Genomic DNA, 15,742 nt, shown 5'->3' with positions numbered 1-15,742 from the left:
TTAAAACATCTTTGTTAAGATGTGAAACTCTTTAGTTGGTTGTTTGAATAAGTATGCCACTTTTAATTCAAGACATCAGATGTACGTATCTATTACTTATTTATTTCGTTTTCTATATGTATGAGTGCACGTGTATCTAAGTTGATTTTCTTTACTTTGAAGTACTCTATATTTCCTTCTTCTCATATTAAACGTGAACTAGGAGTAAAAATGTAACCATACCAAGTGTGCTAATGTAGTATGATGTGAATGTCAATTACCTTTATTCAGTGTGAAGGGAAACATCTCAGCTTCAAAAACACCATCACGTTTTTGTCTTTTTTCACTAGTTTATTTTTGATTTAAAAAAATAATAATATGCTCATTTTTGTGGTTCAGCTGTGATGAAAATAGTGAATGTAAAGAATATATGTTTAATATTGTTACAGGAATATTTTATGAGCCATACCGCCTGATCATAACTTTAGAAAATTCAGTGTTTTTTAATTGGATTTCGGCTAAAACTACTCAATGGCTCGTTGCGCCACCCAACATCAACACGTGATATACGCTTGTCAGACCGATGTTTGGGATTTGATTGGTATTCATAACGTATTCACGGTCCCAAAAATCGAAGTGCATATTTTTGGTTTTAGTAACGAGACGCAAAAGACGTAATCTCAACGTCACAATTCCCGACGCTCCTATTTAAAGTAAATCTCTTAAATTGCTGGAACATCTTTTTAGTAACAGTTAAACTGTGAATCATTCAATTCATATATATATATATATATAATTATTTTACGTTGTAATAAAACGGAAATTGATAGTGATTCGTCATTTCTAAATTCAAATAAATTCTAACTTATATTGTGATTTTATGCACACACAACAAAATACATTACAAACATTTTGCAATAGGTTCGATCACATCGTATTATGCAATGTAGAACAAAATGTTTAATGTAAATATTTTATATGTTTTAAATTACAAAAATATCTAAATTCGAATTTATTAATATTTGTTACACAGATACTTTAATATTTTAACGTAACTACAGAAATATTTAAAGCAACAAAAGACGTGGTGTCGTTAGGGCAACGGTCGCTACAATATTAAGAATACAGTTAATAGAAAATAAAGTAAATAGTTATTACAAGAAATGGTTTCCTCGGAGTATTTCTGTAGCCTAATGTTAACTACCTCTTTATATACAAACAGGTTTTTTTCGTTCGAAATGATGCCACATGCAGTTTAAGCAGATTGCCGATAGGGGAAACTACAGTAAAAGCTGAGCGAGTGTATACCGTCTAAACCAAGTAGTACGAGACGTCGTTTGCTCATACAGCAAACAACAGAATAGTTAATTGAATACGATTGTTTTGACTTTTATAGGATGAAGAAAAGAAACCCTGTCCAGGAAAGAATAGCCAATGAGTTAACTTGAAAGTATATTACAATTTCTACTTGGCATTAAATTCGCTTAGGAATAAACTGACCTGTGGGAAGTACCAAACGCTTCTCCGACACAGGATACGAAAGCGACTTCTTCCAGTTTTTTTCCGATTCTGGCTATTTTGCGTGACACATAACATCGTGTGTGTGGTCAAAAAGGAAAAGGCATATCAAGCAGATTCGTAGGTTTTAGTTATTAGTTCATATCTACTTGCCAATCAACGTGCGAATAGAACTCCAGTTAGTAACATCTTAAAATCATAACAGTTTGTATCTGTTCCAAAAAAGATAAAATATTCTGGTCATTGTTTCTAATTACCGTTTAAAATATGATAAGATATGATCCAGTTAGTTCCTAGGCTGCTGGCTTTTTAACTTTGCACTAGTTTAAGAAAGTTTGACAGGTTCAACAGACCACTTCATACAGTTCATAGTTTGTTTAATGTAACGCGATAGTTTTAAATTACATCTTCTATTTTAAAGCAAAGTCATTATATTAGGTGTAATATTTTACGTTTGTTTAACATAACTAACGCATTCATCACCTGCTGTCTGGTATTTGAGAATGTTAAGTTTAAAGTAAGTGACACATATGTTATACCAGGTGTGGTGTTTATAGATCGTTTAACATAATTGATGCATTCATCACCTGCTGTCTGGTATTTGAGAATGTTAAGTTTAAAGTAAGTGACACATATGTTATACCAGGTGTGATGTTTTAAAGATTGTTTAACGTAATTGACGCATTAGTTACCTGCTGTCTGGTGTTTGAGAGTGTTAAGTTTAAACTAAGTGACACATATGTTACACAAGGCGTGGTGTTTATAGACCGTTTAACATAACTGACACATTCATCACCTGCTGTCTGGTGTTTGAGACTGTTAAGTTTAAAATAACAGACCTGATGTTTTATGGTATATGGTTTTCAAACATAGGTGACACATTCATTGTATCAGGTTTGTAGTTTTGTGGTTGCTTGCCTTCAAATTAAGGTATTTTATTATTGTTTAGCATAAAGTGACACCTTCGTCATATTATATCTGACGTTTTCTATTTCATTTGGCTGTTAACATAAAGTGACATATTACCTTTCGTAGATCTGGCGTTTCATAGTTATTTAAGAGTCACACTATGATACGTTCAGTGTGTCCGGTATTTTATTGTCTTTAAGTACACATTGATACACGCACTACGTTGTGTCTTACGATGTTTTAATATAAGGTAAAACTTTCACGTTACTACTATTTTTTCCTTTTGTTATCATAACACAGTAATCTTATGTGTTTTACAGTGACTTAACACCTGTTTAATTTTCCAGAAATACTCCTTATAGAGACAGTTTCTTAGAGGGACAGGACACATAATTCTGATTGCGTCAGTATGACGTTCTTGTGATATAGGAACCAAACCATGTCTTTATAATATCAAACTATCGTTCAGGTAGCTTTTCAGCATAAATTACAATATAACGTTGATTTTTAATGTGGAAATAAGCAAACATGACTGCAGACACTGAAACACTGAACACTAGTGTTTTCCATATCATCGGCAACTACACGGCCAGTCTAACGACCTTGGAGCCATTGGTAACCACTGACGTGGAAACTTTTATCATTCAAAGACTTGGACCAAAACGCTTACCTCTAAATTGGTTGATTCCACTAACGAGTGTCTACTGGGTGATATTCTTAACAGGAATAATAGGAAATTTGTGCACATGCCTGGTGATTGCACGAAATCAGTACATGCAAACGGCAACTAACTGTTACCTGTTCAACTTAGCAGTGGCAGATATGTTGACCTTAATTTTCGGTAAGTTTAAGTTTTTCCCACACGAGGTATTATTTTGAAAACAACAATAGAAACGAATGTTTAGTGTATGTTACCAACTTTTAATAGATCACAAATAAAGCATTTATTATTAAATCAATTAAAAGAAAAATACTGAGCATCATGAATTCTATAATGAGAAATGTTAAATCAGAAACTTTTGTTTATATTAAATAAATTAGTTTTAAAACCATCATTAGATATACTCACTATTTAATGTTTGTAGGACGACTGGTGTGTATAAGACATTTTGATACTTGATATGAACGACCATATAAAACCAAAATGTAGTTTTTCTTTAATTTTATTGTCAACGGTTCGCTTTACAGCTTCTACAGGAGCATTATACTAATATCACAAACCGTAACTGACAGTATAAAAGCTTTAAACGCAAGCTGAGTACCTTTAAAGCAAAACGTTGAATCTCCAGTTAAATAAAAACTACATTTCGGTTTTATAAGGTCGTTCATTTCAAGTATAAAATTATCTTTCGAACTAAACAGCATTATATTATATAACTTTTCATTTGTATAATCAACATTTCTTAATGGTTTTTCCTATAGACCAAGTTGTTCAAAGATGTAAGAGATATGTAAGGCTATCTCATGACTATAGCTTCCACCTACCTCTGGTAAACATTTAATTGGTATTTATAATCTTAGAAAAATACATCAGTTTCATCTGTATTTGCTTAATGAATGGATATTAACCTCCAGTTATTCCACGTAAATTTACTATGTTGTTTTTTTTTATTACCGTGTAATAATTCATCACACTTTCTTGGTAGTCCCTATTTCTTAGTCTTTGTAAATATGTTATACCACTATACTAAATAAAGCTTTTGACATATTTGACATGTTTGGAGTAATATTTTTGACAGAGGAGTCTGCATTTTCATGCTTTGTAAAAAAATATCTTCAAAATATGTATTGTTGTTTCGTTTACTCTTACAATAAGAGATATCTCCAACTCTCAGTGACACAGCAGCATGTCTGTGTACTTATAACGCTAGAAACCGGATTTCGATACCCGTGAAAGGCAGAATACAGATAGCTAATTATGTAGCTTAACTACAAACAAACAAATACAACAAGAAATATAAAAAAATGGCAGCTTGGGAAGAGGATTGACCTACTTTTAAGAATAACTTAGAGATACATATTACAGGTGACAAAACTCTCAATAAAGATCTTACCAATAATGGAGTTGAAACATCTGATCAATACAGGGCCAGTGTAGCTGAACGCTTCAGAATACAACTGTTGTCATTTGTAACTGGTTCAGTGACAGGCGTGATGTGTAAGACTATTATCTTTATCTGAACATAAGAACGTCTAAAAGCACTACGTGCTTTAACAAAGATAAAAGATGTGATAAATACCCAGCTTTGTTTCTTTATAACTGTTATAAGTTCTATATATATCTATTGCGTGATTATTTTAATGTTAAACATCTTGTGACTTAGATAACGGTTTTTAAAAGTTCGTCATTACATAAAGCTATTGCTTTTTAGGTCGAAGTTTGAGGCTCAGACATGGAGATCTTTGAATATACTAGAAATCAAACAGGATTATGAAAACCTGATAACTAAGCGCTTTGGGAAGATGATAACTCTCTTCTTCAAAATCTTCCTGACATTAAGGTCTTTCGTAAAAAATTGGTTTATTATTAAGCGTGCTTACAATATCGACTTAAGCAGTTAATCCATTATAAAGACCGTAATGGTGGCAGAACTACAGTTGTATCTAACTGAACTTAGTGAGGACTAACGTGCTTTTATAATTTATACGTTCGAACTCCAAAACATGTATATATTGTGAACAGTGGTGTTTGTTCACACATTCGTCTGTCTCCTATTTGAAAAGCTGTGCACGCAGACAAAGCTCAACATTCACTTTTGAAATGACGGGAGAACAGACATGAGTAATGTTGATGGCAATTTTGTTTTGCAAGCTGGATATTCTACATTTAATTCTTAGGAATAAATAACACTATCGTTTACATTTCATAATGTGATGTAACGTAAAGAATACAAATGTAGATTTACAGTATTTTATTGTTAACTGTCTGAAATACTCAACAATTACTTTTTGTAGTGGTCAGTATAAGTAGCTCAGAGTTTTGACTCTGAGTGAAACTAAGATGTAACATAATTAACCCTTTTAAAGTCAATAAAATTATTTAAATTGAGAGATTAACATAATTTTTTCCTGTCATTGGAGACGGGTACTTTTGCTTGTGCTGTTGTATTATGATTATTTTTAATTTACAGTAAACGCGTCGCTGTGAACACAACCAATTTAAAATCGCAGTGGAATGCATTATATCTGATACATCTTTCTTTACTTATGTGGTGTGATGTTACGGAAAACTAATCACTTTGGAGAAGTGTATGTTACAAATTTTTCTGATGCAAAATAGTTTTTACGCTCAAATTATAGATATGTGTTTTGATCGATGATTTATAATTTCCAAGATGGAATATCTCATGCATTCAATAATACTGGAAGCAAAGAAATATGGATCAGTTAGGGTTTCCAGAACCGCTCAGAAAGAATTCTTCAGCCATGGTAAGTGAAATGCGTTGTGTTGTGACAAATGAGAATCCACGAAAACAAAGGTATGTTATAAATGCTGTTCATGTGCCTTGCCAATAGAACACAACATAATAAAAAAAGTATCTCATTTAGAAATGAGACCAAACAGGTATAAGTTCACCAATATAAAGCTTACAATACTATATCACATTGAACCATTTCATAAATCAAGCAGCTAGAGATGGACTAGAGTATTTATGCTGTTCAGTACTAATTGTCAGGGTTTTAAATATGTGTGGGTTGGGATTATTTTACAGTAGGTGTCTTGACTTGTTCGCGATAAATTCAAACAATAAACGTACAAGAAACAATCTCCTTGTTTTAAAATAATATTTTCAAAACAAGTTACAGACATCTACCGTGAAAGAATCCGAGCCCAGTCATATTTGACGAGCCAACCAAGATTATACAGTGGTAAACAGTGGAAGAAGAAGATTTGAACGATAGCAGAACGAAGTTGGTCTATATACGCAGAACGGTAGTGTTGGCAAAAACTTTGTAGAGATTACAGTCATGCTATATAACCATGTTAACAGATTTTGATAAGTGCATTGACAGAGGTGAGTGTCTTGGGTTAAAATATAGTGAACTACAAGAGCTTCTTGAACAACAACAAAACCTAGAGAGAGAAGAGAAATAACAACAACACAAACTGAGGTCACTAAAAGCACCAAACAGAAAGAAGAAGTCTTCAAGAACGACATTTGGGTCAATTATAGGCAACCCAAGCTACCCACATCTAATGAACAAAAAGAGGATTGGATTATTTCTTAGAGAGATACGAAAGATTTGCCCAAAGTAAAAACTGAGACAAAGACTACTAAGCAGTCACTTCTCACAGAGAAGACCTACATATATATGCAGGCATAACATCAAAAAATGTCATGAGTTATGACAAGTTCAAAGTTACTTTGTTGAAATGCTATGAACTTCTGAAGAAGGTTTTAGTCAGAAATTTAGATTAGTCAAACCTGTCTCTGAAGAAACTGTTTTCAGTTTGTGGCACGTTTATGGTAGTACTTCCCTAGATGGACTAACATGAGCAAGTGTGATAACAGTTTCACGGGACTGGTAAATCAACTAATACGTTAACAGTTCATGATAACGTGCTCGATTGATATGTCACTGTTCTTAAAGAAGATAACACCAAGATAAGTGAAGGAGATGATCAAGTTCGCAGAACAGTATATGGAGGCCCATAGAGGAAGTATAATGGGAATTTCAAGCATATCCAGTTAAAATCGAAACCAGTGGTGGTTGGCTAAGAGCAAGAGTCTACCATTGATGTAAAGCGGTTAACAACCTAATGGGAGAAGAGATGCTATATTTGTTATAAAATGGGGCACATTGCAAAGGTGTGCAAGTCTTTTACCGACAAAAAAACAACAGAAATCTCAACATTATCAGTTGGAGTTGTTTACAAAGATAGTACTGGTAAAAAACAAGAAAGTTTCACCAAGGATGTTACTGCCAGAAGAAACCAAATCAAGAAAACACATCAGATTCATCACAAGAAGGCAGTGCCATTCCCATGATTAAGTAATGTGTGACAAATGCTCAGCTGAAATTACCAGATGGATCAACAGTGCCAGTAATGATTGGAGTGTGTTTCAAATATTGAAAGGTTCCAACACATCGCGATATACCAATAAGTGAAGGTTATATTGGAACAAAAAGTAAAGGTTCTACGAAACACTAGAAGCAGTAGTACAACAGTGAAATCTATTCTCTCATCTGTTAACCAGATCACAAGCAAAGCGCACTCGTGTTTGCTAACTGATGGCATAGAGAGAAAGAAGACTGATGTAGCATCTGCAGTCATTATTAGAGCTCAAGGAAAAAAGATAAAGCGAGTCATCCCGTCCTTACTAGTACCAAAGAATTAAATCCCAAATGTAAGTTTATCGGAATAAAATAAAGTTAAGAAGAAAGACTCTTCTTTGCAGAAACTTTGGGACAGTACCGGAGAGAAGATCGAGCACAAGAGAATTAAGAAGAAAGAGACTTACAAAACAGAGGAGTATTAAACTGGACCCGTCAAAGTAGTTCTACTGCTGAAGCTAAACAAATCAATGGCAATAAGAAGTACTTACATAAGAAGATGGTCAAAGATCGACATATCAAGGTCCAGTTGAAAATCTTAGTTCTGCTACTAACACCCATCAACAAATTTACCCAGCATTGGAAAGGACCTTTTGCAGCTTAGGAAGCAGTCAGTAGAATGCACTATAATATGAAAATGGATGGGGCAACCAAGGTCTACCATGCCAATATGTCGAAGTGGTTCTTCAAGAGGCAAAAAGACTTTAAGAATGCAGCTACTGAGGTACAGATGGACATGGCAGGTGTAGCTGTCATAGATACATAATCTGAAGATAGTGATTTAGTTATAGAAGATAAAGACCTACTATGCCTAAGACCACTGGGTAGAGATGAGACATACAAGGATGTGAACATAAGTGAAAGACTGACTAACAACAAGAAGAAAGAGGTGCAAGATATACTGTGACAATAGACTAGGAAAAACAGACCTTGGGAAACACGAGATCAAGACGAAGATAAAATATCTTTGAAGGTGAAGCCATGTTAGAAAACTCCAAATGTTGGTGCGGACTACATAAAGAGACTTAGTGTATTAACTGAGAACAGCATACAGTATAAAAAACCAAGAGGGCTTATTGTGGATATACAAGACTGGTTAGCTTACAAGTTATTATTTATTTTATTTGGCGATTTAATATATAATGAATATTAATTTTTCATAGCAAGATTGTTAAAAGCAATTATTTTAAAGGCAACAGTTTTGACAAGTTTGGCAACGTAACTCTATAAGATGCGTATGAGGTGTGTGTCTTTTAATTACTGTAGTTCTGTCAACGTCATCTTTTCTAAAAAAACATCGCTTTTTTGTTATGTGAGTATTGCTACATCATAACGTTTCTAGATTGTAGAAAGCTCGATGTCTCAGTTGAGCAAAGTATAGATATAGGTGATAAAGCAGCTCAATCAGAGAAAAGATAGAAAACATGAAGTTATCCGGCGTCTGTGTGGTTAACTTTAATAAGGGATTTATATACTGTGTTTCACAGTTTAACAGAGATAAGAGAAATAATTTGTCTAATCAAAGGGTGTTCTAAAGTAATTGAGCCCGCATGAGTGGACTTTAAGAAAAAGGAGACAAGTACTTAGAGTTCAAGATAACGCTGAGTAACTCACGAAATAACGTAAGTGAATTATTTACTGATACTATTGTGATAAAAGTATAGAAAAATAATTCATCTTGTCAACTGGATTTAAGGGTACTTGAAACAGCTTCCCTGAATCTTTTAAAAGACTATAGACTTGTTTAGAGTTTTAGATAAAACTGTGATTTTCTATAGTGTAAAGAATGTTTGCACTTACGTTTGACTTGTTTTGAATATATATTATTTCAAAACAAGTGGATTGCGTGCTGTCCGTTTATTGTTCAAATTTATCATCGACAAGTCACAGACACCTACGCAGAAGATTCCTGGTCCACTTACATACTTAAAACTATAACACCTGTCAAGTCGCCTACTGATTTCAGTGTGATCAGACTATAGAAATGGAAGTAAAATAGTCGTTCTCATACAATAGAAGGATTGTGTTGAAACATGCTGGGAGAAATGGTATGCTTTTAATATAACAACCTTACGATACATTATTTTGCAATGGAAACTGCACTACAACGCTATTGTCAAAAACACGGTCGCCAAATAGAGCATGACTGTACATGGCGACACAGTGAAGTTCCAAAATCCGTACTTTTGTTGTTCAATTTTACTATTTGTACTTTCTTGTCTAACCGCAAAAAATGTCTACTAAATCATGTTCTCCAACAAATGCTAACTGACTCAGTTAATTTGAAATATTAAGTGAAACAGTGAGTTTAGTTAAATAATGCTATTCTTATGGAGCAGCTTTGTAGGAAGCAATCAGCTAGTTTTATATGAAATGCTTTAATACACACAATCTGAATGTCACGGGTTCGAATCCCCTTTACACTAAACATGCCCGCTCTTTCAATCTTGAAGGCGTTATAAACTGACGGTCAATCCCACTATTCAATGGTAAAAGAGTAGCCCAAGAGTTGGTGATGGGAGGTGATGATTAGCTACCTTCCAGCGAGTCTTACACTTAAATTAGGAACGTCTAGCGCAGATAGTCCTCATGTTGCTTTGCTCAAAATTCAACACAAACAAACAAGCTTTAATATGTACGATTCCGCAAATACCTGATGGTAAACAGAAAATTACTGTTATAAGCATATTACTACAATGATTTTGACGTTGTTTATAAAACATTAGTTCGTCACGACTAGTTTCATATGTATGGTACGAGCTCAATCAAAGGAGAAAAATCAGTCTTGGCACACGTTTCAACAACAATAGTTATGGAGATAGAGAGACACAATCTTTACGTTTATTATCATGCTAACCAATGGAAGATTCATTCAAATTTTTCGTTACTTAGGGTAAACATAGTTAAACATTTTTAAATAATATAAAAGGAAAATCACCTTTTGTTACCCACGCAAAACAGCTAGTTTCTACATTAATATAATACACAATATAAGTATAATTTTAGTTCAGTCAGTATTCTATGGAGGCTTTCCTATAGGTGGATAAAATTCTATTATTTTTATGCGAGACAGAAAGAATCCACTACTTTATTTTGTATCTGGGTGGATCAGTTTCATTCTGTTTATTTTCGGATAAACGTGCAATATTTCGCAAAAATTATGTACGCTAGACAACTCTGATTTTGAATTGAAAGAACAAAAGTAAGACAGCTAGACGATATGGATTTGACTGTCTTTCGCATAACGTACGCACAACTCCGAAATGCACAGTGAACGTGATACGAACATTGCCCCTCAGATCTGTGTTCCAGAACGCTACCCAATAGACCACGCCCAATTTCTGTGCACACTAGATGTATAAATATCCTCTATAAATTAATGTTATATATTTAGGCACAGCCTTTAATTTTCATTACTTGTATTTTCCGAAGTTACATCTGGTTTTATTTAACTTTTGGCCTGGCTTCAAAATTAGATATTTCTCTGCGTGTATGTGTTTTCTTATAGCAAAGCCACATCGGATTATCTGCTGTGTCAACCGAGAGAAATCGAACTCCTTATTTTAGCGTCGTAACTCTGAAGACTTACAGTTATTCCAGCGAAGACGGATAATTTTGTACCATATTTTCCATTTTGTTTAATACCTATATACAGCCAAAACATCGGATACTTGACAAGTGGTACAAGAAATATTAACCTAATGTTCTATTAAAAATATTACATAACATAAAAATATAACATTTAAATGTGTAACAATAAAAATATAAATTTAACTAAAAATAAAAATTAAACTGGAAAATACAAAGCTTCAAATCTAAAAGACAATTTTGTAAGGTTGCAACACGATCAAAATGAAGAGAATGTTAGTGGTTTTTTTGTGTGAGCTTGAAAAACACGCATAAAAACGAGACTCTCATTGACAGAGAAAATGTTAAAGGTGAAGTATTATTAATCTCATAATTAAAGTTAATACTCTAAAGGCTGATAGTGCTTAGTTTGGTAATTCATTAAGTGGCACAGCGGCATGTCTGCGAACTCACATCTCTAGAAATCGGGTTTTCATGCCCTTGAGTGGATAGAGTAGAGATAGCCCATTGTGTAACTTCGTGTTTTAATTCAAAATAAACTCGTAAACCCTTTTGCTTTCAAACGACACTCTCTCTGATTAGATACATAAACATATCACGTCATTGATAGAATGGTTAAGCTGCTTGAAACAATAGAAACATTTCCAGCATCAAATTACGTTTTACGGCTGGTCAAACGTTTCTAAGGGTCCTGTAGGTCTTTTCAATACACTGATGTATATTTTTAACTACTATAAATATATGGTATCAGTGGCGAAACTAAGACTTTACTGGAGGGTGTCTAAGAAAAATTTACGAACATGTATAAATGATGCATTGCTTAAATTTTGTGAACATAATGTATATAAAGCTTAACTATTCCATCTGAATTTATAACTAAAGCAACAATGAATTATTTATTTAAAATACATAAACAAATTAAACATATTTAAACATTGTGATTATTTTCATTTTAAGATTAAAATATTTTTATGCTTCAAAAATTTTTCAAATTTCGTATGTCAAATCTCTAAAACTTCCATATAATTGCAAAACGCCTTAAAGAAAGCACTTTTTATTTTATGTTATTTTTATGTCGAGCTTCTGTACGGGTTCGGTAAATTTAACTAACTTCGTAACAACTATAATAAATTAATATAAACTATGTTTATTTTTCGTTCTAGAATGAATAAATATTACAGCACCATAGCATAACTCTTTAGTTTGAAAATTTCAAATTTTATAACATTATATATTTATATATATATCTATTAATTTTACAACCTTCACTTTTAAGTTGTGTGTAACTAAGATTATGTTATGAAAGAGCGCATGTGCACTCATCTTACGGTATCCAAGAGTATCAAAGCAGCCTTTACAAAATCTGTTTTAGTGGATTAGTATTAATTTGTAAAATACAGTCACGTTTCAGTGTTAATATGTTACGTATGTATATACATTATTACTGTTTAAAATAAGCTCTTAAATTTTAGTTATAGAAAAGAGGATAAAGTCGTTCATAGAACAGTAAAAAAATACTTATAGAAAATAATTATATCTTTTAGTTACGAACTGTGAACTCGTTTGCTGTACGTAGGTTGCTAAGCCTTATCAAATATCGCACTTGAAGGATGTGAAATGAAATCATCTCTTTAGGTTTTATGTATATGTTTTGGCATAATCAAAAATTGTAAATCACTGTATACTGTATCAGAACAATATAATTTCATTATAATTTATCAAATTTAACTTGCCCTTAAAAACACTAGAAATTGGGTTTCGATACCTGTGGTGGGCATAATATAGATTGCTCATTGTGTTACTTGATGCTTAACTTCAAAACAGACAAGCAAACGATAAAATATGAAAGTTCGAGCTCACTAAAATCTTACCTTTTGTTTGAAACATTCCATAGAAAGAAAAGGTTTTATGCGTTAATACTTTGCAAAGACTCAGAGAACTATGTGGGAGACATTTTGAGCTGTCAGTTGGTTATTCACACGCCTTGCTTTATAGATATTAATTAGCCAGCTCGCGAATTTTAAATATTTATGTAATCAATTATTAAGTAATCATTATATAACACATTTTCAAAAATCTAACATAATTTTTAAAACAATATAAAAAGGGGGTCAACCCCCTAAACTTGCCACTGAGATTTGAATGGGATAATTAAGCTGCATGGAAAATTTATGTTGTTATGAAACTTGTTTGTTTTGGATAAAGTATTAGTAATCTGTTAGTTTGCTTTATTATGTGGATGGGGACCATACTTTATTGTAATGTAATTAACTTAATATAGACTCGTTTATCTTTTGAGATTACTGTTGTTCCACGACGATGAGACAAGAATATCTTGAGTTTGTTTTGGATAATCACGCAAAGTTACACTAGTCATGGAATCAAGAAGTGTAAAAACCAACTGTCGTCATTTGTTTTAGCAATTTCTTAAATCAAATTTAAATACCATCTGTAACCTGTAATTATTTTGTTTCGAGCAATATGCTTGTTATAGAGCATCGAAAATGAATGAAGTTGTAGCAGCAAATATTGAGGTTAAGCGCTGTATATTATATAGCAGACAAATTCACTTGACTCTCCACTACCGGTCTGGCTTGTTTCTTTGTTTTGAATTTAGCGCAAAGCTACACGAGGGCTATCTGTGTTATCCGTACCTAGTTTAGCAGCGTAATACTAAAGAGAAGGTAGCTTGTCACATCACCCACTGCCAACTCTTTGGCTATCCTTTTACCAACGAATAGTGGGATTGACCTTCACATTATATCGCCTTCACTGCTGAAAGGGCGAGCATGTTTGGTGTGACGGGGATTCGAACACGCGACCCTCGGATTACTTGTCGAGTGCCTTAACCACCTGGCCATGCCGGGCTTCCACTACCGGAGAAGGTTTGAACTTAGTTGAAACAATGTAAGTTTAACAGGAATCACATATTTCAAAGTGAAATATTGGAACATAAACTTTATCTCAACGTTTTAAAATTATAATAAAGTTTCTTCATAAACAACATTTGTGGTTTGCTTTTCATCTACAAATAAACAAAGATTTTGCGGTGATTCTCCCTTGAACACCCTACATCTCATTGACCATGAGAAAAACATGTTTGTTTGAGAAACAATCCAGCAATTTACTTTGAACTTGAAACCCTTTAGAATATTTAACATTGTCTGAAACGTCAACCTGTAAAATTACTTGAGATTGTCTCAGTAAGCTGTTAGTAATTAACCAACAGGTTTTACAAAATAGAGATGTGCTTAAGATATTCTCCATGGTTCATAGTCTTTACATACAAATTTTGGTTGGAAGAGGTCCAATAGACTCGGAGGAGTTAGTGTGCAAACAAACACACATTCCGTCTTCATATATAGAGATAAACTAGTGCTTCGAGTACGAAGTGTATTTAAATTTATTTGACAATTTCTAAGGTCCTGTTGAATTTGTTTAAAAATACAATGGCATGATATTACATTATTTATGAGCTATAGAAAGGTAAGGAAATAACTTAATGTGTTTTTTTGGATGTTTTTACTGTTATTGAAGCAATTATCCTTAATGTTAATATTATGAACATCAGAGCTTTACATTCGTTTAAAACAATGCGTGCTTAATGTCATTCTCTTATGTACTTGTTTAAACATAAAAGTACCACTGTAGAATGAGCAAATAGCCCCTCGCTGGTACAGCGGTAAGACTACGGATTTACAACGCTAAAATCAGGAGCTAGATTCCCCTTGGTGGACTCAGCAGATAGCACGACGTGGTTTGCTACAAGAAAACACACACACGAGCAAACACAAATATTTCCTTTCTATATTAGCGAGGATACATACACTAAGTGACACATATTGTTCTTTTAATAACACAGATACCGTTATAGTCAGCGTGACGTGTTTTGCTCCATCACTCGTCTATCGCTATTAGAATTGCATCTTCAAGGACCTGCCGGCCTGTGCAAATGCATGTGCTGCAACCCTAGTCGTGCCATTTATTGCTACTGCACAGAACTCATTAAAAGTATATACTATAGCTTTAGAAAACAACTTTTAACGGAATTCCTTGTTTTAATAAGAAATTCAATCAAGAGAACTTTGAAATTAACATGACATTTTCAAGTGAATTTTAATTAAAGTTGACTTACTATCAAATCTAAGTTCAAACCTCAATAAATAACTAAACGTACAAGAGAGGTGACGTCAAAAAACATAAACTTCAATAATAGGCTCAAGTGTATCCCACAATTTTCTGCCAATAAAGAGGTTTTAATTATTTTTAAACGCTCTTGGAGTCTCATTACTTTCCTACAGTCCATGTCAACACCTTTGGTTATGTTCCACTGTAGTTCTTGAAAATAGCCATGCACCATTCTTTTCATTTCAAAACATAATGTCGTACAGTTGTTATGTCTGAAGCACACTACTTATTTGCTTTCAATAATCCAACTACTGTTCGAATACAATGGTTTATCAATGCCCGTTTCAACAGGCAAATTTCAAAGAAATCCACAGATACTGTAGTATCTTTTCATAAACAATACCATGGATATTCCTTTTATTATGGTTGCCAGAAGGTATAACTGGAAAGCTTTAGTTTGATGAACCGATATGTCCTATTGGCCTCATTTGCAGACAGAGACCTTTCTTTATTTGGTTGTGCACTATTGGTTGTTAGGAAACACTACATTTTTTTCCACCAC

At 33.3% G+C, this 15,742-nt stretch overlaps 1 protein-coding gene across 2 annotated transcripts in view; it reads left to right on the top strand.

The window, feature by feature from the left end:
- The first annotated feature begins 1,315 nt into the window (after positions 1–1,315).
- Positions 1,316–15,742, top strand: part of LOC143247061 (neuromedin-U receptor 2-like) — a 67,041-nt gene continuing 52,614 nt past the window's right edge. Inside the window, exons 1-2 of one of the 2 annotated variants that reach the window (XM_076494448.1) lie at positions 1,316–1,617; positions 2,754–3,247. In XM_076494448.1, the coding sequence (XP_076350563.1) occupies positions 2,935–3,247 (313 nt within the window). In that variant the 5' untranslated portion in view covers positions 1,316–1,617; positions 2,754–2,934. Of the gene's footprint in view, positions 1,618–1,907; positions 3,248–15,742 lie in introns of those variants that run through there. The other variant, XM_076494438.1, reaches the window with a different exon arrangement.

This window comes from Tachypleus tridentatus, chromosome 1 (genome assembly GCF_004210375.1).
Source record: "Tachypleus tridentatus isolate NWPU-2018 chromosome 1, ASM421037v1, whole genome shotgun sequence".
NCBI lineage: Eukaryota > Metazoa > Arthropoda > Merostomata > Xiphosura > Limulidae > Tachypleus > Tachypleus tridentatus.
This window is presented reverse-complemented; position numbering and strand designations above follow the sequence as displayed.